Below are 27,477 nucleotides of genomic sequence, written 5' to 3'. Positions count from 1 at the left end.
GTAAATAACACAAGGGAATTGTTCTTTTCATAATCAGTCTGTAGTGTATAGGGAATGATATATTATCTGATTTTATTGCAGTACCCCCACAGTTTTCTCCAATAGTAGGCCACGAATATGGTAAACATATCCCTCTACAGTATGGTTATCTATAAACAAGCATTCCCTCTAGTAAATAGAGTATTTATCTGGCCGTTCATAATTATTGCATACAGTTCTTTCGAAAAGATTGCCCACACAGTATATAAAGAGGCATGGAATCCTCCAGAATGAAACTACTACATCCCTATAAGGGATCTCTCAAAAATAAATAAGGTAGTAATCATACTATCTCAGTAATAACCATGTATAATCGGTGTAGTCTCTACAGTAAATGGTGTGATAATGCTCTGCATGCTGGCCCAATGCAATACCTGGTAGAGGTATGGGACCTGTTATCCAGAATGCTCGGGACTTGGGGTTTTACAGATAATGGATCTTTCCGTAATTTGGATCTGGTAGAAAATCATGTAAACATTAAATAAACCCCATAGGATTCATTATATCTTAGTTTGACAATGTACAATGTACTGTTTTAATAGTAGAGAGAAAAAGGAAATAATTTTTAAAAATTTTGGAATATTTGGATAAGATGGAGTCTATGGGAGACAGCCCTTCCGTAATTTGGAACTTTCTGGATAACGTGTTCCAGATAACGGATCCCATACCTATATAGGAAATCTCCATAGTAACATTATGATCCGTAGTGGCAGTAGTGCTTTTATCGTGTGGATTGGAACAGATTGGAACATAGTGTTATCTATGAAAAAGACCTGGCTAAAGAGAGATGACATCGGTAGTGAAAGCGCAGGCCAGAAATGTGTAATATGACATTTTGGAAGAACAGGATAATAAACTACATTCTTGGAATCCAGTGCCACTGTGGGAATTTATAACCAACTATGGTCCAGGAAAATAACCAGCCATCCAGACAGATCAAGCACAGAGTTATGCATATCATATATGGTGGTTAATCTATTTAGTCACTCTTAAGTGCCATTTGATTCAGTACATGCAGAGAGAGTGATCCAGCTAGAACAAGCCATGTCTGTACAGAACCCTTAGGCACCCCATATCAATGCAATGAACTGCAATCCCATTAGGTATGCTAAAACACATTGGCAAGATGAAATAATTAACAGAGTCAGCTCAGATAAAGCTCCTATTCATTCCTCAATATGTCAGACAAACATTACTTCTGTCCTCCAAGGGAAAAATTCCAGTTGTACCCTGTCCAAAGTTCAATGAATTTTTCCAGTGTTCAGTCCCAGGTAATTATTGGGTATGTTTGTTTATGTCCAAGTGCTAGAAGTGATCCAGACTGATTCACTATTATTCAGAACCCAAACTCTATATTTCTCTTTTAAAACCACTATTTCACTGTTTTAGCAAGTTGGTCAGATGTCCACAGATCATAGCAATAAATTACCTGATAACCCTTAGGCTGGAGAGATATTTTAACATATTCCTTCAGTACGCTCCAAGAGAACAGAAGAATGAGGGGAGATGGTGGAAGAGGAATGTTCAGTAGTATATACAACACTGAAATAAAGTGAAAGTGTTTGACAAATTGATGTTCTCCTCCGCCCCATTCTTCTCCATCTTTGGTGGTGCTCAGTGGGGTGAAAGTCAAGTGTCATCTTCTCTTCATCTCATACGATTCTGTCTCATTAGTGGGACAATACAAGATGGTGGTCCGGCTTTACCCAAAAAGGGGTGTTTAAGAAGCTCATTTGCTGATGCTCTTTGGCTGGGATCTCTAACAAGAAGCCGATCCAAAAATCCCTTTAGTAACGGAGATACCTACAAAGATAAATGTAAAGATTAGGGAATCATAATAGCAAGTTTACAAAAAGTAGGCAAAACCCCCCATATTTGCAAAAAGGTTCGTGATCAGTCTGTATGTTTTTAGGGGATGTGCTCTATCCAGGGCCACCACGAGAAACTAAGGGAACCTGTACAAGTTATTTATAAGGAGCTCCCCATGAACACAAGCACGCTGTACCAAAATATTATGCCATGTCCACTGTGTGCACTTCACAAATAAATAACTAGGAGATAGGTAGCTTATGCTGGGACAAAAGGTTGAAATTGTTGGATTTTATATATTTTTTTAAACCACAGCTACTATGATACAAACTCAACAATCATTTTACTGAAAAGCAGGGGTGTAACTATAGAGGAAACAGACCATGCAACTGCTGGGGCCCCAGGAACTATAGGGGTCCCTGTAGCACTGATAAGCAAATGCAATAAATATATATATATCTTGCTGTGGGGCTCAATAACCATAAAGTCTAAGTGAAGCCCTTGAAAAAGAGCTTTGCAGCTCGAAACATGTCGTGTGGTGAATAAAGGACACTTAAGCAGCAGTTCTCTGTGCTCCCTGGTATCATTACCCCATCACAATTCTTTTTCCGGGCTCAATAACCAGTCATTTTAATGCTGAAAATTTAAAGGGATACTGTCATGGGAAAACATGTTTTTTTCAAAATGCATCAGTTAATAGTGCTGCTCCAGCAGAATTCTGCACTGAAATCCATTTCTCAAAAGAGCAAACAGATTTTTTTATAATTTTTTATAACATGATTGGAGGCAGCTGGGAAACTGACAATATATCTAGCCCCATGTCAGATTTCAAAATTCAATATTAAAAAATCAGTTTGCTCTTTTAAAAAATGGATTTAGTGCATAATTCTGCTGGAGCAGTACTATTAACTGATGTGTTTTGAAAAAAAACATGTTTTCCCATGACAGTATCCCTTTAATGTAGGAGACACTCATACTAATAATAAATATACAGATCCCAATATAAACAGATGCTACTCTATACATAATTATTTCAATTAATGTGCTAATTAGCCACTTAGTTCATTAGGGGTCAGTGTAATTCGCCCAAAGTTTAAACTCTGCCCACCTACCTGCCCCTATCACACTGCTCTACACTGTCATTGCTTGATAGTTATGTAAGTTTCTTTGAAAGTAACCAAAGTTTTTGCATAAGTGAAGAGGCCCAATGATCTTGTTATGGGGGCCAATAACTAGTCATTCCACTGCTGAAAATTTCATGTAGCAAACCCTCGTACAACTCAGTAATTTGATCCCATAATATTTTATTCTATAATGAGTTTCTTTTTTAAACATTTAAAAAGCTTAATTAATATGTGAATAAGTCAGTTGGTTCTTTGGGGTGCACCGTTTAATTTATTTAATTTATTTGTGGTCAGTGTAGTTTGCCCCCGTCAAGTTTCACTTTGCTTGATATGTAAGTTACCTAAGCAAGTAAGTAACTTAAGTTTCTAGACAGTTCACAGACATTTCTAAACCTGTTTAAAAGCAACCATATTATCAGTTGCTATAAAGCACTGTGCCTAAGCAAAATTTGTGCCATTTATTATGTGGCGATTACTTGCTATAAATCAAGCTATGAGTATTACTGTGGAAGTATGGTATTTGTATACATGGAACACTATATTTTGCTTTTACCAATTGGTGCACCAAAGGTATCAGATTTAGAAATTAACTTAAAGGGGAATTTGTCCAAGCTTTATAATTGTGATTCATTAACACCAACTATTACATAGAAATATGCCAGAAATAAATGATCACACTTATGTATAACACATCTACTGGCAGCTATTTTAACAGATAGCTACTGCCAGGTTGTCAAAGAGTAGTCATATAACAATTACTGCCAGAGCAATCCCCTTCCACTTAATCCCAAAATAACAGATTGTAATTATCTACAAATTGCCAGGTAACGGCCTTTAACTATAATCCTCCAAGAGAATTCTGATCTTTACTGTTCATGACAACCATCATTTCTCCTGCCAGATTTAGCAGGAAGCACACATGTACCAACTATTACCAGGATAACAAAGTAGCAACTAAGTGTTAATAGCAATTAATATGTACTAGCTACTGCCAGAAATGAAGACAGTTTTCTGCCATTTACTGGCAAAGTAACATAGAACATATAGCCGTTTTGCAACTTATATTTATGTTGTGTTGTACGTTTCATTGTGCTTCGGTACATCATGTGAGCACCTTTATTTTGGGCTTCTAGTCACGTAGTCGGTGAGGGGCATAGGGAGTTTTCAAAAGTTTATGCTGGTATGGCAACAAATAAGACTTATGTAGATGCTAATATTTAGCTACTAGCAATGATCTCCTATCCATTAATATCCATTGGCCAGTTCAAAGCAATAAGTAATTTTTAGTGTGTGTGTGTGTGTGTGTGCTGTGTGTGGTGTGTGTGTAACCACACTACTCATTGCTACAGAAATATCTGCACTGTATTCTGTCAATAAAGATTTACCAGGTAAATGAAACCATCTAATATGGGGCTGCAGCATATAATGTTTCTCATGAAGTAGAATACAGTGCTCATACATAATGCAGTGTTTCTAATGCAGCTCCTTTGCACTGGAACAAAGGCACTACAGTAACAAATTAATCTTACAGTTAAAAGCATGAAAACTGTAGAAATCTCCCAATATATTCAGACAGTGGCAAAGAGTGATGCTCTACCATTTACAGCCAGTGTAGAAAGCACAAAACAGTACAGGCATGAGACCTGGCGTTTTATGGATAACAGATCTTTCCATAATTGGATCTTTGTACCTTAAGTCTACTAACACTGCATAATACATATATATATATATACATACATACACACATATATACACACACACACACACACACACACACACACTCTGAGGAAATTGAAGGAGTGGTACTAATGACTATTTCCACGCATTTCAAATTGTAAGATGGTTTACCTTCTGTGCATTTTTTAGCTTGGGAGGAAGATTGTCCCGGATCATTTTCATTGCCTTTAGTGGAGGCTCATTAAAATAAGGAGGCTCTCCATCCACCATCTCTATCACCATTATCCCAAGAGACCAAACATCCACCTGCATGCAAGGAGAAAATACAAGGTTCAGCATAGGTAAGTGTACAATTAGAGTTTACCTCTACCCACAACACTTTACCTCTGGTCCATATGGTAGCCGTGAAATTAGTTCTGGGGCCATCCAGTAAGGTGTGCCAACTAAGGATTTACGACGTGGCACCTCCTTATTAACTTGAGCACAGAATCCAAAATCTGAAAGTTTCACCTATTAAACAGTGGGGAGAAATCAAAAGTGAATATGTTGCATAGAGGACAAAAATACAGAGATAATTTGGAAGGTAAAATATGCCACTGTGAATGAAGTGGTTGTATTGTGGTAACAATTCAGAAAGAAAAAAAAAAAACATTAAACAGTTTGCTCAGAAACACAGTACTGTAGTACAATAGTGTATCCTAGAAATGTAAATGCCACGCATTGTATATATTTCATTAAAATTTGGAATTTTAGCCTTTTATGAGTTTTCATATACTTTTTCTTCTGAATTTTTGCTCATATAAAATGTATGTTGTTTTACATTTCTGTGAAGAAACACAAATAGTAACACCTGCACGCTTCCAATAAACAAATGGCATTGTTTTAGCCTTTTAAAAAGTGTAAACTTTATTAATTAACATTGTTTTCCATGAGTACAACTGCAACCACTACCCATAAAGCCTCAGTGGAGCAACCCAACACTACAAAGCAATTTGAGTGTAAGATACTAAAGCTGCACTTTACCCGTCCGTCATGTGTCAGCAGTATGGAATCGCTCTTAATATCTCGGTGAATGACCCCTTGAGCATGAAGTACAGACAAAGCTTTTAGCACAGACACGCAGACAGTAGCTATCTGTTCTTCATTCATCCTAGTGGGAGACAAGATTATGATAATAATATGATAAGGAGTGTTGCATTAGAAACAATTACATTCTTAGGATCAACACAATTATATGAGGGTCATACCATGCTAATTCTCCAAATATATAATAGTAGGTAAATTGGCTTTTGAGGATATTGACACTAATGTGTATATAGCATGGAAAACTTGGCTGCAAGGTCCACTGAATAAAGGACTAGTGTGAAGAATTAAACATTATTTCTCTTTAAAAAGTGATGTAAGATATAAGCACTATATATATATATATAAAATAATAAGGGTTTCCAGTGAATGCTATTACTAACAATTGTTGAAAAAATGTTGAAAACATGCTATGTAAAAGATACTAGAAACAGTTCCTACATATATGGGGTCAGCTCTGCAAAGTCATAGTTAATAGCAAGTGACATTATGACAGGATGGAAACAGATTAAAACCCTTTGTGTGCATCATATTACTTACAAACACCTATGTACATATACATTGGGCAGTACTGGGGCAGATAAACTGCAAAGCATAGAACAGAGGCAAACAGCTTGAGCAAGACAAAGATTTCAAGGCACAGACAACACAAAACATTCCTTCATCATAACAAATGTCTCTTATTTTAAATCAGACATTTCAAGAACAGAATATCAGTAAAAATAAAAAAACTCCTTTTTAGGTTTAAAAAAGTTAGACCATCTCCAGAATATAAGGTGGTATTTGGTTCATCAACGTAGGCAACATGCAGCCAAATGAATAAAGGCAAATATTACTTTCACAAATAATGGTGGGAAATTCCTTCTTATAACTTTTTGGAGCTCTGACTTTGGGCAACTAAAAAAAGTTGCTGAGGACAATGCACCCAATATTGCCCATGTTCCGTTACCCTTACAATAAAAAAAAAATGCAAGGGGTCACTGTGAAAAATGCATCACTTGCTATTGTGGAGCAGAAATTATAGTGTAACATGATTAATATCATTAGGGTTCTGTGTATTAAGCTAGAATAAATAATAAGGCATTTAGGATAGGAATGCTGCATGGTGCTTATGCCACAAAGTGATACTTCACCATGTTTTGGAGCCTATGAAATATCCTTGAGAATTTGCAAATTTTGCATATCACAACAATGACGCAAGTGTACCAAAGGAGGTTCAGATGTGCAGGTTCCTAGTTAAGGGTTTACTGTGTTGTAAGTGGAAAGAATTTAAAGCAGTTTGTGCACAGTGCATCCTATCCAAATGTCCCAACACCCAGCTTTCTTTTAAACACTGTCCTATTTACCTTGTGTGTGTTACAATATCAGTAAGTGCGCCTCCTTCCAGGAACTCCATAATGACCCATAGTTCATCCCCCACAAGGTAACTGTTGTACATCTCAACCACATTCTCATGTTGATAGTCCCTCATTATAACAACCTGCAGTACAAAACATGAAGAATTACACAATTTAGTAGAAATTACAATCCACGCTAAAAGAAGGCACTAAGTTTTCTAAAGCATGATTTTTTTGTTTTCAGAAAAAGGAAATATTTTCTAACTTAAAGCATATCTCACCTCATTAAAGAGAAGTTCCCGCCTCTGTTGTTTGCGAAGGTCCATTTTTTTTACGGCTACAAGTTTTCCACTGCTCTTTATGGTAGCAATGCAAACAATTCCTGTAGAGCCCTCTCCAATTTTAATAAAATTATCTAGGTAAGTCCTTGGATCCCCAGGATCCACAACCATTTGCAGGGCTGCCCGAAACTGCTCGTGCGACACTCGCTGTGGCTCCCTCTGTGGAGAACGAGGCTGGGCAGGATGCTGGGTCTGAACAGGACGGGAGAGCTGAGGATCTGAGCTGTGTGGGGCAAGCTGTGTAGGATGAGGCTTTTCTGGAGGCTTAGGCTTAACTTGTCCTTGCTGAGGACGGGAAGAGCCTTTGCTTACAGAGCTTTTGGAGTCAAGTGGAACAGTAGAACGGGAATCGGACACCTAAACGATAACCAGGAAATATTCAGTAAGGATATATTAAACGTATTCTACAGTCTGCAGTCGATCGGGCCTGACATTAAAACCACCCACCACTGCTAAAACGCTACACACAACAAACCATAAACTACAAAGCATAATGGCCTCTGAGCAGGATAGGAAAAGATTTTTTTTTTTGGTTTGGAAACACCCTTTCCAAAACCTTGTTTCTATGCCTTTGATGAATAAAGGAGTACAATGAAATTGTGGAATAAATAAGCATTTTCACAAAACAAAGAAAAGATCTACGGTAGTAGTCATATATTTCTACATTTAGGCACAAGGAGTCTAAGTGTTAGGCCTGGTTTATCCATCGACATTAAAACAGGACCGGCAACTACATTTTTCCCCATACACAGCGCTTTAGTAAGTGGGTGGGTTTCTTTTTAAAGGAGAAGGAAGTATATAATTAATGGGAGGGGGCACATTTTTAGAAACCCTGCAAATTGCTTACTTGAGATCCTGGTGTTGGTGCTCCTGTTTACTAAAAATGGCACCAGCTCATGTACTACAGTAGGAGTGCCAAGTCACCACCTTCTTACACTTTGGAGATCCCTATACAGAGCTAGGCTAGGTACAAATGTGCAGTACAGCAAAAAGCCAGATTTTTGCCTGAAGTTCAGCTTTTCACCTCATTCGCTAAGGGCTGAATTCCTGGGAAACAGGAGACGATGGAAATGTGGGACTCCTACATCAGTACACCGTACCAGCACAATTTTTAGTTAACAGAAGAAATGTTCCAGAGTCTAAGGTAAGCAATAATTCTCACTGGGAGGGGGGTGCCTAACACATTTGCACACCCCAGTGAATTTATGTATCAGTTTCCATTAAGAAAAAACTGTAATTAAAATATTTTCAACAACTGAGCAACACATTTTGTTTTCCTTCTATTACCTGGTGAGCAGCACCTCTACTGGGGTCTGTTTCAGCACGGGGGTAGGTATTGAATGGCCTTCCTGTCTCTGTTTGCTTTACTACTCCGTCTGTTGAAGAACTGCCAGGGGTGCGGATATTGGGCCCAGAGAGTGGCCTCTTGTCCCTAGGAGACTGTGGGCTGCCCTCTCCACTAGTGTATGCTGACTTAGGCCTCTTTTCCTCTCCCTTATCCCTCTTCACTACTCGTTCTACAGGATCACTATGGCCACGGTCATTTCCAGGGTATTCTCGTCTCCCATCACTCTTTTCATGTGATCGAGGACCTCTTTTCTCAGGTATATCTTTAGGATAGTCTGGTGGTGGTGGCCGATGCTTGTTGCTTGGCTCTTGTCCTCGTGGCTGCTGGGGGACTGCTCTGTGTTCTTCTCTTTGTCTCTCTCTTCTGTGATGCTCTGATCTGTTCCTCTCTGACCCTCTCTGTCCATCTTCTCTTTGCTGCCTTACACGGACTTCACTCATACCATTCTCCTGGTGAAAACGGTCCTCTCGGGGTTGACACGGGGGGCTTTCTCTACGCAGAGAGTTCGACCGGCAAACTGACATGTCATCAAACTCATCCAGAAGCCATGCCAAGGACCCATCCAGCGACATCTTATTCCCACGCACAATAGTCTAAGGGAAAAAAATAATTCTCAGCCATGGCCAGCTTTACACTGCAGCTTACATTTAGCAAGTCAACACATGCTTTACCCTTCAATGCATAGAGAGCATGAAAGCACCCCCACTACCCCAAAAAAAAACAAGCAAACACAAACAATTCCTGAGAACCTTTCCACCATCACCAGTTGATCTATATCCTTGTATGCCGAGAGATAGCCCATACTACCCAGTATGACAGAGACCACTGGAGATTTTGTGTGTGGCTTTGTCTACAAAAACGATCTGAGTAATATGGGAATTTACCTTTTGAGGGACATGTTTAATTGTTGTGATATAGGAGGGGTCAACAAGTGGCTTGGGTCTCTTGGCAGACTCCTCAATTAAGCTTTGCCACTGTCGCGGAAGACCCGTGAACTTCTGTTCCTGCTGATCAAAGCCAGTATGCACCCGGTGTTCAAAATTTGATGGAGCAGAGATCTCAACCCGCTTCTTCTTCTTAGCAAACATGGTAGCTAATGGACCTACAAGAGGTAATTTTATGAAAAAATTAAAAAAAAAAAAAAAGAAAAGGTACAAACAAGGCAAGTAAGCAAAACAACATCAGCATTACATGAAGTAATAAAGGGAAAAATGAAAAAAGTAAAAAAAAAAACCACCTTTGTTTAATATGACATTAATAAACCAATCATTCTAAATTTATGCATAGTTTATTTATTAACTTATCGCTCATCTACAACTGGTATATGTTACAAAAGCTTACATAAATGAACCAGTGAGATTATGCCAAAAAGCCCATACATTGTCCAATAAATCAGTAACTATCTAGATTCCTCATGGGTTTTTGTCTTCCTTTAACCCTCCTCACCCTGACCTCTGTGGTTTTCCCAGTTGGTTACTTATACTTTGCACTGATGAAATAACTCATTTGAAATAGGCTTTAGCTCTACATTTTAAGGGTTATTATTTGAAAGTAAACCAGCAATTTTGAAAGGACAGTTGGTCACAGGGATGCAAAGAAATAATTTGCACATCTCTACCCATGGTTTATTAACACGAGCTGAGGACAAAGTAGGGAAATCTTGTGATACTTCTAGTGGATGAGTTTACTAAAGCTAGGCATTCTTGGTAGAATACTCAGGGTAGTGCTACAATCTGAGCATGCTCGTGAACTCATTTGCATGTTAGTGTCATAGTATGGACTCTCTCAGTGAAAGAACCCATTTGACAAAGCAAGGGATTTTTTAAAAACTGCTGTTATTTTCAAAAAACTGTATATGTAGTTACATAGATACCAAAAAACATAGAAGGCGCTTACCCAGGAACCATAATTTAAAAAGTAAATCATTGCAAAACAACCCACTTCCCAATATTTTCATTACGCTAGATACCAATGTTTCTACTTCAACAAAACTATGTTTTTGCCTATCCTCTTTATAGTAAAACAAAAAAAAAAAATGGAGACTTTTTTCTATGTACTTTACACTGCTGCAGAAAATGCTGCTATTTTAAAGAAACACTAAGGGGCCGATTCACTAACTTCGAGTGAAGGATTCGAAGGTAAAAAACTTTGAATTTCGAAGTTTTTTTGGGCTACTTCGACCACGACTTCGAATTGAAGGATTCGTAGTAAAAATCGTTTGACTATTCAACCATTCGATAGTCGAAGTACTGTCTCTTTTATAAAAACTTCGACCCCCTAGTTCGCCATCTAAAAGCTACCGAAGTCAATGTTAGCCTATTGGGAAGGTCCCCATAGGCTTGGCTAACTTTTTTTGATCGAAGGATATTCCTTCGACCGTTGGATTAAAATCCTTTGAATCGTTCGATTCAAGGATTTAATCGTTCGATCAAAGGAATTATCCTTCGATCGAACTATCTGCGCTAAATCCTTCGACTTCGATATTCAAAGTCAAAGGATTTTAATTCCTAGTCGAATATCGAGGGTTAATTAACCCTCGATATTCGACCCTTAGTGAATCGGCCCCTAAGATATCAATATATGGATAACACACACATATAGTTCGTGATCCCACTCCAAAATTGGTCTGACTGGTCTGAACATGCCCCTCTGCTAATCTGTACCTATAGGTTCAACCAGTGACATAAACCTTTAGCCTTGAACTTATTTTCTAATGCGGCATTAAATGTTTGCTAATAGAGACCAAAGGAACACTGATCAATAAAGACAGTAAGTAAGAAAGATAAGCAATTTATTACAGCAAGTATCCATAAAGTCAGCGATCCCAGGCCAATCCGTTGAAAACTCCATAACTAAACCTTACTCCTCAGAAGTAATTCCAACTTTTATAAGCATGCTAGCACAATCCACTATTATTTCCAAGAGCAAAAGCAGCTGTTTACTACTTGCTTGGTCATCAAGTTGATCATCTGTCACAGCTGCACTCTTTCCTTCTCTTGTCACATGAGATACCGAAATAGACAAATGCCTACACTAGAGACTAGGGACATTGTCACTACAACCAGTAATGTCATGTTTGTTCCACACTTAATTGCAAAACTTTGCACTGAACCTACAATTCTTCTACTGCTCAATCTGCCCATACATGTGGACATAGGATCAAGACAAACTTGTAAAATGGATTGTTCAGTAAAAAGCACGATATAGCATTAACACAAAGAACATGTTGGAGACATCAGTTAGGAAACCAGCCAGGAATGTCATACATCACCAATATCATCCTATTGTTATTAGCAGACTGAGTGAGAGTGTGTGTGTGTGAGTGTGTGTGAGAGTGTGTGTGTGTGAGTGTGTGTGTGAGAGTGTGTGTGTGTGAGAGTGTGTGTGTGTGAGAGTGTGTGTGTGTAAAAAACTTTTCCACTGCAATTTACAGCTCTAAAAACAGCATGAATGTTTTTTTTGTGCTACTTTACTGGAAATATACCCCAAAACCCTACTAGTACTACCTATGTATTCTACTTCCGGCTGGCTGCTTTCCCAGGCTATAAAAGAGACTGCAGTCAATCAGGCAGACATGGAACTGCAATTTATTATTCCTTGTGTAAAGACAGAGCTGTAATTAGTTACCCACCTCCTACCATGGATTCTGGGCAATTTCAATTATAACTACTACTCAATTGCAACAGCCAACAGACCAGAGGGGAGCTTCAACAAAGGTGTAATTTAGTTTTAGTCACATACTTAAACCAGACACAATACATTATTTATCACCGCCTACATAATGAAGGCAATTTTAAAATATGCCCCCTTTAATGATACAAAATTAATTAAATTTACAATTAACTTTTTTGTATGATGAAAAATAGTCTCTTTGTGCTTCTAAAGAACTTTCATGCTACCCGTTTTACAGATCTGCCTCTCAATTAGAACTGCACATTGGTATCTACTGCCTCAACAGTGTTTTTCTCCCAAACTGATTGTTGAAATACCAACTTCAAATATCACGATAAAGAGTATCCATAGTACGGAATTACGACTTGCATGTGACAAATTAATGGAATGTGCACAGAAAAAGTATTTAATGCATGGAACAGCTTCCAAGTATAATCCAGAAAAGGATCCTGAAAACCTGTAATCTACTAAAGTTGAGATTTCAGATTTCAAGTTTCACAGTCATGTGCACAATGACATCAGGGAAAGTTTAACCACACCTAAACATAGACACTTTCTAAAACAGTGTTGTCCAAAATGTTCCATGCCAAGGGCCAATTATTCTCTCTTTGACATGTTTGGGGGCAGATTAATACAAATGTCTGATGTCATACAGAGTGGTCTGTAGAGACCTTGGGCATGAATCCTCCCAGACTGCGAAAACCTGCCAGTGAGTCTCCAGATGGACAGGTCTGCTCTGAGATGAAGGCCCTATATCGGTTCCATCATCTTCTATTTAAATAGTGTCTGCAAGCTATGCAGCACTTTCCATTAATTTATACGAAACAGGGGGTCTTAAAATATCTTAACAAACAAAGGTTACAGAACAAAAATAGGATCAGATTGTGGATGTGATTTTCTTCCTTACCCATATTATTGTGTTAAAAGGGTCAGGAGCCAGTATGCCATTACATATAAGAAATGTATGAATCTGATTACCATAGTATCAACACTGTTTCCATAAGGAAATATTTAAATATTTAAGCTAAATTAAATGTATTTCTGAGCATAAAGCTGTGACTATTAGTGACCCATAGAAGGACTCTGGAAATAATTACTTTCTCTTTACTTTGCACTTGTGGCAATATGGATAGAAAACTATTAGTACTACGTATGGGGACACTCACCCTTATCTTCTGTTATTCCAGACACCATAGAGACCGATTAAATGACAGCCATCCAGGAGAGAAGCTTTCAATGGGAGAATCTGTTTCTCCCCTTTCTAATTGGTAGTCAGGATCCGACTGATGAATCCGCAATGGAAGACTTTCTGTTTCTGCTATGTAGGCCCTATATGCTTTCTCACACTCTCGCACTGCCTCAGCCAGTTTCATGACGTTGAAAAAATGCTCCTCCCCAGAACATGGGAGGAAGAGTGGAGGGGGAGGAGAGCAGCATAAAGAAAATGTACAAGGACACAGGAAAACAAAACACTGGACAGAAGGGAAGCCAAGTAGAGAGAGAGAGAAAGGCAGAGCAGGGAGTACAGAGATGAGTAAGAATGTACAGAGAGTGGACTGGCTAGTGCAAATGCATGTAGCAGATAGTAAAGGAATGTGCAGAACAAGCTTGATAGGGAATGTTAGGCTAAAAGCTTTGGTCCATCTTGAAAGTCTGCAAATATTCAGCTCAGTGGAGCTCCAGGAATACACACCCCACCTTCCTTATTCCCACTGACATATTAAATCTACAGATGTGGAAACAGGATCGCTTCACTTCTGCTTTCTATCCACTTTTATTGAATTCCACAAAGAATGCTGGAGGTAAAGGAAAACACATATACTAAGGATTCTAAAGCACAGATGCAGTTACTGAACTCCTCAGGTTGTTACATAGTATCACATTTATACATGTAGGGAAATGCCTGCCACCCAAAAACACTGTCATTATGCTCGGTTACTCTCTGACAAATAGGACTCGGCTATATGCCTGAACAGATGCCAGGTTTTCCAGAATTACAGGAGAAGCAAGTTCTTGATCAGGCAAACACATCAGTGGAAGTTGCAGAAGATAGGACATGTTTTAGGAAGGAGAAGCTGCAAGCTACAAAGAGAATGCTTCTCTGCTTTCACTGCAGATTATAAACAAACCCAGCAAGCAGGTACAATGATGTGGCCTCATTCTTATGTCATTGCTAGAAAGGAAACTTTCACTGCTCATTATACTGCCTCACAAATATTTTATTAGCATGGCAAAAATGAACATGAATAACTGCATACATATAGAGGGGTCCTTACCTACAACAAGGGACTAAAACATTATACACTTCAGGAAACAAGATCGCATTCTGTGAGGTTTGGGGCCAAATTAATATAAATGTGTGATGCCATACAGAGTGGTCTGTAGAGATCTTGGGCATTCTAGAAAGTAATGGCTATGCTCATGTAAGGTAATGGAAAAATATATTTCCAGATAGATTGGTGTTGCTCAGCTTTAATAGGGGAAAAATTATATTTATAAGAACTATAAACATGTAGCATTAATGCAGCTATCCCTGGACAGGGTTATACTGACATAACTTCCAGACTAAGCAAACAGAAAGAGCCCCAAAACACAATCTATCCCACTTTTCTTCTGCTGGAATATCTAGGGGCACAATGTGCAAAAATTCCTGCTAACTTGCACCACCGCCAGAGCCTCTTCTTGACTGACAGCTCAAGAAGCTCCCTCATTGGCTACAACGCCTCCACATTTATTATGTTTATTAAAACATAGCCAGCAAAACAGTTGAAATGATAGGAAGCATCAAATAACATCTTCACCCTAACTCCTACGTTTTGACTACTGTCCATACTCACATTACTGTTGCAGCTGCTGATTGCCAAACAACATTACTAGAAAGGGTACAGAATGAATGAGTTGGGGCATTGAGGGTACAAGTAATACTTGACATAAGTAACATCACAACAGCTGCTTCTCAGCATTAAATGCACAAGTCATTAATTCACTTTGTCTACAAACACTGTAGCAACTGCTATAATACGGACATCTGTCACAGCAGAGATTAGATGATATGTACTTGCTAAATAAAGATGGATTTCGGATTCTGGCCTACCGTCTCAGAGCACCCCCTACCAGATTAATTCAATGCTACATAGCAGATATTCTTTCGTATCAGATGTTCATCAAAGCTTGTGAACAGGAAAAAGCAAGGTAGACTTTTTCCCAAGCTCAATGAACAATTGCAGGACAAGCAAAATATAGAAAACCCACAGAGATATTTTAACAACCACAGACCTCCAACCACGCATGAAGAGTAAGAAAGAAATCAGACCTGTACTGCTCCTTTTAACTAAAGCTATACAAACAAAGGAACGTCATCAAAAATTCTTTGTACGGCTTACATTTTTGCAATTAGATTTTCATTCCATCACAGAAAAACATGAAATCTGAATACAAATCCCTTTCAGAAATTATTTCAGGATTGCACTTTGCAACTGAAGTCTTAAATAAGTAAGTAAGCTTTTCACTGCTTCTATTCCTGTCGCTCGATGTTTCTACCAGGACTTCTGTTCAGTAGCAAGTCTTGGCTTTTGTGCAGAAACCAGATCTTACATGAACTATTCCAAGCCCTATTTTGTGTAAACAGACTAACAATTCGTGACTCACGGGTCCAGACTCTCATAAGCACAGAAACCTATAGCAACCATCTAACTACAACATTTGTTTTTGATATCTTAAAAGAAGAACTAAACCCTAAAAATTAATATGGCAAAAACTGACATGTTTTATATACTGAACCTATTGCACCAGCCTAAAGTTTCAGCTTCTCAATAGCAACAAAGATACAGGACTTCAAACTTGTCACAGGGGGTCACCATCTTGGAAAGTGTCTGCAACACTCACATTCTCAGTGGGCTCTGAGCAGTTGTTGAGAAGCTAAGCTTAGGGGTTGTTGCAAATTATCAAGCAGAAAATGAGGTTGTCCTGTAATATAAGCTGATACTACAGGGCTGATTATTAAATTCTGATGCTAGTTACACTGGTTTCTGAGCTGCCATGTAGTAATTATCTTTATTTATTACTTATCAGCCTTATATTGCGACAATTATATTTTATGTGTACTGTATATTGTGAGTGGGTCCCTAAGCTCAGTAAGCGACAGCAACACAAGGCATGTGCAGTGAATCAGCAGAAAAGAAGATGGGGAGCTACTGAGACATCTTTGGAGACACATATCTTCACTTCTAAAGGGCAGTGGTTGCCTTGGGCTGGTACAGAAGCCCAGAACATAATGTACAACATTTCTAGCTGCTTCTTTAGTTAAGCTTTACTTCTCCTTTAAGTTCATTAGAAGAAGGAAAGTTTAGTACTTAACTATGGATTTCTACGGTTTACTTATACTGATGAAAAGCTTCAACCATATTGGTAAATTAACATTACTGTCTACTATCTCTTGCTAAAAAAACTATATGCCCACTGCAAGCTGTAAATAGTTTTTGCCATGATTGCTACTATCTGGGTATTTTTTATGGCAAGGCTGTCCAACTGGTGGACCACAGGCCAGATATCAAGCCAAGGGACTTTTATGGTCCCTATCATGGTCAAGAACTCTCAATTTACTCTTCTATTTACTAAGTAAAACCTCATACACAGGTCATTATGGTACATTCTCCGATTAACGGACCCATGGGCCAAATGGAGTGAGCATACGAGGTGCCACACATAGTATGTTAGCAGTTCCTCTTCAATTCACCTTCCTGATCCCTGAATGTACCAATATCTATAGTACACGAATATCCGCTGAGATTGGTGGGCAACCATACTCTTATAGATAATCACACTAATCTATGTCTTTGTGTGTTTGGCCACCATAACCCTAACAACCAGATGCTAGTTCAAGTTCCATATTGGAGAAAACTGCAGAAAGCTTAACAAAAAACAAAAAAAAACTGACCGAGAGTCAAATTGTATTTTAAGATTTATTAGCCCGCTGCCTGCCCAGCACTGACAAATAAGGGGAATGCTCATATAAATTGACCATGGCCTGATTTGTCCAGTTATGCCCAAACAAGTTACCAATCTGCCACATCCCCTTCATGGCAAGCCCTGCTCCTTTGGGGTCTAAGAATATTGTCTGTTGCATCTGACTGGGCCCCATGGTTAACGTAGGTCACCAATAGTCCTACTATTTGCTTTCCCTGATGAATGGAAGGGGGAATACAGAGAGTAGCAGCTACAGAGGATGAATCTTAAAGGGGAACTCCACACAAACATAACTTAAAGGGCAGCTGTTGGGTAAAATGTTATCCCTAACCAAAGGTGCGGGCTAATAGAGCCCGCATACTGGTTGGGGACAACAGTAGGGAGCTCCCGGTGCGAGCAGCCATGTTGTGTCACTCGTATGCGCATAACACACATGATCTCATGTAAATAAAGAGCAATTCAGGGCAGCTTTTCATTATGTGCATGTGATTGACCGGACATGGCTGTTCAAACCGGGAGCTCCCTCCGGGGCAGGTAGCCTAGCACTGGCGGGAGGCTTTTTTTTTTTTAAAAAACTACTATTATCCCCAACCAGAATGCGGGCTCAATTAAAAAATATGCAGCCTTTTCATGATTTTTAATGGTTTGGAACAGTTCCCTAAGTCTAGCCCCCTGCTCTCCTGCTGATCTGTCTGACTACTTTGCTGAGCTGGCTGACTACTGTTACTTTGTATCAGCAGCCATCTGTCCTTAACCTGCATCCTCCAAACCCCACAATTCCCTGTACATGTGATTTCAATAAGGAACGGGACATCACAGTGCAATGCATTGCAGGTTATGTAGTTCCTACATGCTGTCTGTAAGCTGTGGAGAAGTTGTTACAATTTGTAACATCAGTGTTTAGTCCCTCCTTCCCTGCCAGGATTTTAAATGATGCAGAAAGAGAAGAACTGTTAAACAGCTGGATTTCAGCATAGAAAATGGCATTTATTCATACTTTTTGAAGAAACAGGTAATTGTGATGGGTATATTAGGGGTTTCTGCGTTATGTGGGCCTCTTTATCAAATTATGGTTTGGAAGCTGGAAATTGCCCTTTAAAGGGGTGGTTAACCTTCAAACAACTAGTTTTCAGATAGATCACCAGAAATAACGACTTTTTCCAATGACTTTCTATTTTCTGTGTGACCGTTTATTGAAGTGTAAAGTGTCATTTTTCACCATCTGAAGCAGCTGGAGGGGGGTCGCCGACCTTGTAAACTGTTCTAAATTGATACATTTCTTATCTTTGTCCCTGCTGAGCAGAATCTCTGGGTTTCATTACAGGCAGCTGTTAGAATTGATACAATAGTTGCTAATACTCCAGAGATGCTGCTGAGAAATGTATCAACTAAATGTTGCAAAATTGTAACAGTTCAGAGTCTGCGCCTGAATTACTGAGGTGCCAGACTGAAACACCAGAGACAAGAACATTCAACTTTAAACTTAGATTTTGGAAAAACAGTAAAAAGTAAATAATGGAAAGTAATTGAAAAAAGTCTTTATTTCTGGGGAACAATCTAAACACAACTGAATTGAAAAAAAAAGTGTTTGGAAGGTGAACAACCCCTTTAAGTATTATCAAATGTATGGCAGCCAGGTTATAACCAGGTAAAACAATGTTTAAAAAATTGTATCAATCAAAAATTGTAAAATAACACTAAGTAACTAGCAGGTTTCCCATGAAACTCGGTATACTTAAAGGGCACCTATTATACAAAAATAATTTCCCGCACTCCGGTGGCAAAGGCTTTGTATTATGCAGAAATAAAAAGCGAACACTTAAGTACAGTCATTCCATCTCTAAGGCAATTATTTACTTATGACCTTATAACTGGAAACAAAGCAATAAGTAGGAACTCTCTGTGACTGAAAGCAGAAACTGGGGCTAGAATTTACTATATTAAATTCATTGAGGCATTCTACAGATCACTTATTGTCTTTAAAAATATATTTTTCCGGCACAGACTACATTTTAAAATCGATTTGAATTGATTCAGTGCTAATCACTGTACTACACGCTTGTAGGCAGGGGTTGATGTGCCCCAGGTACATTATAGTTACCACGTTATAATTATATATCAATGGTGTATTGGGGTCTAGAAATATTCTGAAGCCAGCTGGACATCAGCAGCACAATTTTTATGAACAATTAGAAAGATCTGTCAGAAAAGTCTGCCCAAGGTATCTTAAGCCATGCACAGGGACATCATACAAGGTTTCCAACCAATCGGCCCAAGAACTGAACCAAGACAGATGCCCTACGAGGACAATACACGATAATGTGCTAGTGCTCTGTTCATTTGGATAGCATGAATGATCACTAGAGCAGGAAGCAAAGAGAAGCTGCAACTCCTCGTCCCCTGCTGTTCATTGGGAAATCTGCCCATGCACCAAATCTACTAGTGGAACCATAAAACAGATCAGTAAGCTCTTATGGGCAGGTTATTGGTTGCTTTGTATGTAATTCTGTATATTCAGTGTATTAACCCATTTATTGTAAAGCGATGCAGAATAATGTGCTGCTTAATAAATATAGTTCAATACTAATCTGCAAGAGCTGCATTTAATTGTTATTCTTATTTTGAATTGATTATCTTTAATTGATTAACCCTCTCCTATTGATCTTCAATCCTGCCTTCCAAACTGTCTAGTTGCTAGTGGCAAATAAGCCCAAGCAACTAGACAGAAATTCCACACATGTGAGCTGCACAAACAAAAAATGTAAATATTTCAGAACACACAAAAAGTACAAAATGAAGACTAACTGCAAATCGTCTCAGAATACTGCTGCCTACATGAATGCTACAGCTGAGCAAGGAAGGTACCCAGGCTTTCTGTTGGGCATCACTGAACACTGTAGTACACATATAAAATACAGTGAATATAAAGATTAAAGGTATTAATACCGTGATGTCATAACTATTCTGATTATAAAATGAATAAAACGGTTAGGAAATAGAAAGATAGGATGGATTTCCATGTTAATAACTGCTGTTATATATTCTAGGCTTCCGTTTGTTTAATAGCAGCTAAATCTCATAATTCTCCTCTGTATATCCTGCCTCATGGACACTTACAGGAGGCATACTACATGACTACACTTAGTGATATAAACAAAAGGAAACGGGTACTCTTCCAGCCCAGGGTGAGGGGGTCACTGACAGGGGAGGACGGAGAAACTATGTAAGGAATGTAAAAAGAGACAGTGGGACCATCTCCAAGAGGCCCCTCACACTTTGATAAATTCTAGACAGACCGTTATAGTTTGCATTTGTTTTGAAAAGGCTCAGCATACCTCAGGATATATTAAAAGATTACAACATATTACTAAACAAAAACACCCTTTTAAATTCTGCAAAGTAGTTAAGATGGCACTACTCATACTGCATACAATCGACGTTATGAGCTGCGGTGCGGGTCGGAAGTCGTAGTCATAAGGTATGTCGTAAGGTATGATGATCAAAATTAGGGATTCATTATCCAGAAAAATTCACGCCCGAGCATTCTGGATAATAGATCCCATATCTGTACTTCATTCCTCAAAAATTGCATTCTGCTGTTTCAGAGAGCCAGATCACAATAGTTTTAGTTACTTTTAACTGAGAGCTTCAGCTCTATCTGCCTTTCCCTGGCAGTTGGTGCTTCACACCAATTGGATCAATTAGTGTAGACCTCTAATCTGGCCTATGGCATTTGTGTATAAGGAATGCCAAAGTTCATGAGTAAAGCTCCTCTACTACAATGAGAATCTGTTATAACACCCCAGTTTACCACAGTCTGATTTAGTCTGATGCACTGGGTATGCATGTTTTGTAAGCAGCATTTTTTGGACCAGTAGAGATAGTTCTTGCACATGATTAGTAAGGAGATTTAAAAATATTATTAATAATTGATGTGTCTGAATGGGGCTTAGAGTATCTTGGTGACTTGTAAAGGAACATATACCACTAGTAAAGAAGTGTGCAATATACTTGGAGAAAACATGTATGCATGTATTATTTATATGGTGCAAATTGTACATGCAGCACTGTACATATGGGGAAACAAAAATTGTATATATAATTGTGTGCAATTAAAATGATTTAGTGCCAAAGAAAGAATGTTGCTGCCAAAGACAGACCCTAACAATATATAAAAAATATGGAGTATAGCAAAACTGCCAAAAGCATCTTTATATGTCCCAATACAGTTAAGTGGTTATGGATGTATATTCTCTAGGTCACCTAAGCCACTGGCAAATCAGCTTACACAGAGATTTAAATGGATAATTTAGCAGCCCTAATGTAACTATTAACAGTGGACAGTTAGAAGATAAAAGCAAAGGGCATTCTAGCCAATGTATCAACATGAGCAGAGTCCTCTAAATGAAATCTCAGGAATGAAACCTGGAAAGCATCCAACATCCATCCCCCACCACCACAACCACAGCCTGTGATCTCTTACAGCAGCTCCACAGAATGTAGAGTGCACCCAACATATTCAATATTATCATTTATATATAGTGCCAACAAGTTACTCAGTGCTTTACATTAGATAATGAACAGGGAGCAAACAGTAAATAACAAACAAGGGTTTACAGAGTACAATAGGATTAGAGAGCCCTACTCACAAGAGTTTACAAACTAAAAGGTTAGAGTACAATTGAGACATATGTTTTTTACACACAAATCTGTGATTTATAATATGACTGATTAATTACGATACATTGAATAAGCTTCACTAAACAGGTACTAATCACTTGCTCACATAATACTCTCAGGCTTCCTACATCGGCTAGGAAAATAAATTTGTTTTATTTAATCCACTTTTCCCATTCTAAACTTCCACTATGCTGATGACAACTTACAAAAAGCAACAATTCTTAATACTGATACTATAACATGAAAATGAGATGTCTTTATACAATTATAATATTGTTATGGGCTGGGGGTACTAAACCAATTTGGTAGACTTCAAAGATGATCTAAAGACCAAAAACACCTTAATTAAAACATATACAAACCAAAGTACCATATCCATTTATTCCAATAAAGCCTATTCTAAGCAAAATAAGGCAGAGGACACGTTGCTAAACTAGTGCTTAAAGGGGAACTCCGGCTTCCAAACCAAAATTTGATAAAGAGGCCCACATAACACAGAACCCCCTAATATACCCATCACAGTTACCTGTTTCTTTAAAAAATATATGAATAAATGCAATTTTCTATGCTGAAATCCAGTTGTTTAGCAGTTCTCTTTCTGCATCATTTGAAATCCTGGCAGGGAAAGAGGGACTAAACACTGATGTTACAAATTGTAACAACTTCTCTACCCCTTACAGACAGCATGCAGGAACTCCATTACCCACAATGCATTGCACTGTGATGTTTTGTTCATTATTGAAATCACATGTACAGGGAATTGTAGGGTTTGAAGGATGCAGGCTGAGGACAGATGGCTGCTGATACAAAGTAACAGTAGTCAGGTAGCTCAGCAAAGTAGTCAGACAGATCATTAGAGAACTGTTCCAAACCATTAAAAATCATGAAGTTTGCATATTTTTTTAATTGATGTAAAAAAAGCTTAAGTTATGTTTTTGTGGAGTTCCCCTTTAAATACTGACATTTGGATTAATGAAAAAACAAGAATAGCAGCCCTCTATAAGAGTCCATAAACTACACTACTGTTATCATTATATATCATATTATGGTAAACACAAATCTTATTCATTTTATGGAATTTCATATTTAATAAAACACATAAAAGGGCACCAGTCATCTCAAAAATGTTCCCACAACAGGGCCCAAACTCTGGTTGGGGGAATAAATGGATTGTTTGTTTTCATTTCACACCAAGTGCAGGGAGCCTAGCGCTCACTGGGGGCTTTTTAAAAAAGAAACTGTTTCCACTAACCAGTGTGTAGGCTCTATATTTAAATCCAAACAGTGGTTTCTGGGTAACAAAGCACAAATTTAGACCTTCTCATCTAATAAACCACTGACTGGATTTACAAATTGGCTATGGATATACCATTAGACACATTACATATGATTTTTAATATAGGGATATTTATTAATATTATAATAGTAGTATCAGCAGAATGACATCTTAATGGCTTCTCTGTTATGGCCATAAATCTATGCAATATGAACCCAAACTGTAGAAACAGCATTTGTTTGTTGCTCTGCACCTGCAACTCCCAGTTTTAGTATGGACTGTGCTGAAAAGCAAGGCAGGAGTATAAGTAGGCTACCACAACACTTGTTCACTGTCACAAATAGGACAGACTCATAATAAATTCTAAAAAGCAAGCCCAAACTTCAGGGGACAAACTGAAATTGGGCGAGATATTAAAAAGGGCGGCACAGTTGGCTGCTAGTCATGGCACAATAACAAAATAATTCTAAAGGCCTTGTTTTGGCATGTAGATTTAGCCACCCATTAACCCATTATTCAGCTACACACTTCTACAACTCAGCTGCAATGAAAATGTAGAAATTAAACAAAGCTAGAACAAATCCAACTGAACTGCTGATGCAGGTGCGCCATTAATATAATGCACATTATTTGTCCCTCTGCATAATACCATAAATGTAAGTTTACATTGTTAGCTATTTGCCTTTCAGAGATGAGTAAATAGAAGCATATATCACATAAGTACAAAGCTTTGCATCGACAGCACAGCACCAGTTCTTTGGGAGTCCTGAAAGACTTGCACAAGGTCTATTAGAGGCTTAACAGAAAACACATTAAATCTATACAACATGTCACATGAAACAGAGGATATCCACTCAAAGCCTTACATGCAAGCAAAGAGTGAAGCATTCATGGACTGCCTCTTAGGTACTTGACAAGTAAGCCATAACTAGTCATAGTACAGCCAAAATGTATTACTTCACATTGTCTACAAGGCCTATGCCATATAACACAAAAGTGTCAATCCCTGAACGCTCTCCAGTGAACCAATGAAGAAAATCAACAGCAAAAGCTTGCCATACATGTAACAATAGCCATTTGCAGGCTGCCCCACTAGCATTCTCCATGTTTAACAAGCAAATTGTTGACAGAATGCCACTGAGGCATGACAAGTGCATTCATAGACAATAAAACCTTACCCGTGTGAAATATTTCAGACACTTCCTACAAAGGAAAGAAGAACATTTAAAACTCTGTCCCAAGCATGCCAAACCAATCACACTGTGTTGCTGGCCTGGAGTACTGAATCCTTGTTAGGTGCAAACTGTTTTAACCCCCCCCCCCATGTAAGTTCCCAAATGTATAATTTTCAATGCAGGGTTTCACAGCTCCAATCAGTGTACTGCAATGTAGACATTTCAGTTAAACACCCAAACACATCTATAATGTTTAGAATACATCACTAGAAGAATAGCTAAAAGACATGGCAATTAAGATCTAATCAAATGTAATTCTGAGCCGTTAAAATAATTTTAAATGATTTTAACATTTGCTTTCCCCGCCCAAGACTGCAACAATGCCTTTCATGTTCTTTGATTAGTATAGCTGGAATAAGGATAATCACATAAAGCTGGCCATAGACACAAAGATCTGATCGTACGAATCAAGGATTCGTACGATTTTTCGTCCGGCGGAGATCAGTCGATTGGACAGGTTAAAAGATTTCTGTCGGCTGCAGGTAATATCTCTGCCTGTATTGACAATCGTACGATTTTCAGAGGGAGACTGTCACTAGCTTTGGTCGGACATAACTATCGTACGATTGCTGTCAAGGGCAGAACAACGGCTGATCTTTTCTTTTGTACTTTATTTGATCGGAATGGTTAGTGGGAGGTCGGGAGATGGGGAAGTCCGATCGTACATTGATTCGTACGATCGGATCTTTGCGTCTGTGGCCAGCTTAAATTTGGCCTGGTGAGTATTGCCTTGGATAAGGAACCAACTCAATGTTATCTCTACTTTCTCAAAGAGTCCTCAAGAGCATCCTCAAAACAGGAAACTTTCCAACACTGCTGCAATACTTTTGTTTCTGTGCAATCACCTTTAACTTAATCGACTTTTAGCATATTACAGAGCAACCGATCAATTGGTATTTGTTATTTTGTATGGCTTTTCACCCACTAGCCTTCCCATTCTACCAGCATTCAAATAAAAATCCATGTGGCTGTTGTGGTCAGGGACCCCGACAGTCAAAAAAAAAACAAATATAGACTGTGAGGTTTCAGTTGTTATTCTTATTGCTCATTTTTCTTTCGGATTCCTCTTCATCTTCTAGTCTAACTTTTAAACTGTTGTTTATGCCTTAGGAACCATGTCCCTGCAACTGCAGAGCACAAAATGTCAATGTGACTATAAAGACCAACTGCAAACTGCATTAGAATTCTGTTGTCTCCATCATATTAGGAGTTAAGTCAATTATGTATATATTTATAGTACGTCAATATGATAGAGAACATTCAGAGGAGTGCATCTGATTATTAAAATGCTTGCTTAGGTTCCATCCCACCAATGTCGACAGAAACTCTGGTTATAGCATAATTTTAATGATTTGGACACTTATTGGATTCTGCATAATAATCGCACAGATTGCACCATTTCACTGCATTCACAAGACGTCACTTGTAATACCAAATTCATGTAACGATGCCCTCACCATACTGTAACTACACCCACTGCAGCGCTCTGACAAACAGGGGACCTCCCGTTAACACACAGGCAACTTCTCTGCAACTTGATAACTGGTAAGTGCTCTGTTTGGTTTAGTAGGTAACTGCTAGAGGTTTCCGTTTCACAGATAAATCGCAACCAAATATCTAGCTGTAGCAGCACAAAGAAAGTCGGCATACCTGTACCCCAGACGTCCTCTCAATTTCCTCTAATCGCAGCGGCCATATTGTCCGATAATATCCAACATCCGGGTGCTCTGAGCTCCCCTAGCAACCACTGCTAGGCAACGCGAAACGCCGCCGTCCTATTGGCCTGCAGAGCTATCGTAATGCAAGTCCTAAGCAATGGGACAATGGATTTCAGCTGTCAGTCATGAGAGTGGCGGGTTGTAATTGGCTAGATGAGAATTTGTAAATTGCCCAAGTTAACTTCCTGAAAAAGGCGGTGGTTAGGCGGAAGCTGCGGGCGTCGCAAATTCGCAATGTTATGAGTGTAGTGCCAGGGAGGAAGGGAGAGCCTGGTGCTTGGGGGTCGAGGAACGGAAAGACATTCAGAAATGTACTCAGGCTTGACGTTGTTCTAATTGTGACAAAAGCCAACCCCAGCCTTGATAGAAATGAAACCTCATACTTGCCTTCCCTGAGGGGCGGAGTCATATGTATGCGCCTGTCTTATGCTAGAGCTAGTTTTGTAATGGTGGCACTGAACTCTGCTCTTTATGGGGATGCCAGGTGTGCACTGTGCAGTTTGCTTGCAGTCCCTCTGCCTCAAGCTATACTACAATTTACGTTAAGTGATCAGTTAATAACACTTACTAATCGTTTGAAAGGAGTTTTTTTTTTTAATTCAAAATACATTTGTACAAATATATTTTGCTTCTTAGGGGCCGGGCCAATACACGATTGGTGCAGATAGTGCGATTGCAAGGTGCAGAGGAGTCCAGTACTTGTGCAAAAACAAGAATGTGCCACTGCATTATACTCTTAAATACAAGAAGAAAATTCTGAAAAAGTCAGGTTTATTTTCTGACAATTTCTGCAAAAATCCTTCTAGTCCCAACCATCTGTTCCACTTCATGTTGCCTCCTTTCCCAGGCTGTGCAGGGGAGCCAGCAACACTCAGTATACTGCACTGTAGGATAGGAACCAACCAGCAGCTAGGCTGACCTGATAGGGAACTGAAGCCTGCCTTTGCTTGTGTTACTGCAGCACTGTGATTGGCTGTCCCCTTCCTACTGTGCTTCTGGTAGAGATTAAGACACGCCAACCCTTCATTTAAATCATGGACAGTAGTGATGTGTGGCCCTGCCCAAAATCTGCAGGTCGGTTGGGGTTGGGTCCTCTCTCTCTCTCTCTCTCTCTCTCTCCCTCTCTCCCTCCCTCTCCCTCTCTCTCTCCCTCTCTCTCTCTCCCTCCCTCTC

The 27,477-nt window shown here is 38.9% G+C and overlaps 1 protein-coding gene across 4 annotated transcripts; it reads right to left on the bottom strand.

The window, feature by feature from the left end:
* Positions 1-1,188: 1,188 nt before the first annotated feature.
* Positions 1,189-26,382, bottom strand: pak4.L (p21 protein (Cdc42/Rac)-activated kinase 4 L homeolog). Of its 4 annotated transcripts, XM_018228715.2 has the most exons (10): positions 26,237-26,340; positions 24,530-24,554; positions 9,643-9,860; positions 8,698-9,351; positions 7,351-7,767; positions 7,079-7,212; positions 5,673-5,799; positions 5,034-5,159; positions 4,821-4,955; positions 1,189-1,842 (listed from the first exon to the last, which is right to left on the bottom strand). In XM_018228715.2, exons 3-10 carry the CDS (start codon positions 9,844-9,846, stop codon positions 1,687-1,689), a joined length of 1,953 nt encoding a protein of 650 aa, XP_018084204.1. In that variant the 5' UTR covers positions 9,847-9,860; positions 24,530-24,554; positions 26,237-26,340; the 3' UTR covers positions 1,189-1,686.
* Positions 26,383-27,477: the final 1,095 nt, after the last annotated feature.

The sequence above is a fragment of the Xenopus laevis genome, chromosome 8L (assembly GCF_017654675.1).
Source record: "Xenopus laevis strain J_2021 chromosome 8L, Xenopus_laevis_v10.1, whole genome shotgun sequence".
Classification (NCBI taxonomy): domain Eukaryota; kingdom Metazoa; phylum Chordata; class Amphibia; order Anura; family Pipidae; genus Xenopus; species Xenopus laevis.
Note: the sequence above shows the minus strand (reverse complement) of the source record. Positions and strands in the feature narration are given on the sequence as shown.

Excerpts from the sequence above, each read along its gene's own strand:
- pak4.L (XM_018228713.2), bottom strand. The coding sequence starts at position 13,624 with ATGGTGTCTGGAATAACAGAAGATAAGG. Across the intron at positions 9,352-9,642 it reads TTAAACATGTCCCTCAAAAG|ACTATTGTGCGTGGGAATAA; the intron begins GTAAATTCCCAT and ends TTTTTCCCTTAG. Across the intron at positions 5,160-5,672 it reads TGCTGACACATGACGGACGG|GTGAAACTTTCAGATTTTGG; the intron begins GTAAAGTGCAGC and ends ACTGTTTAATAG.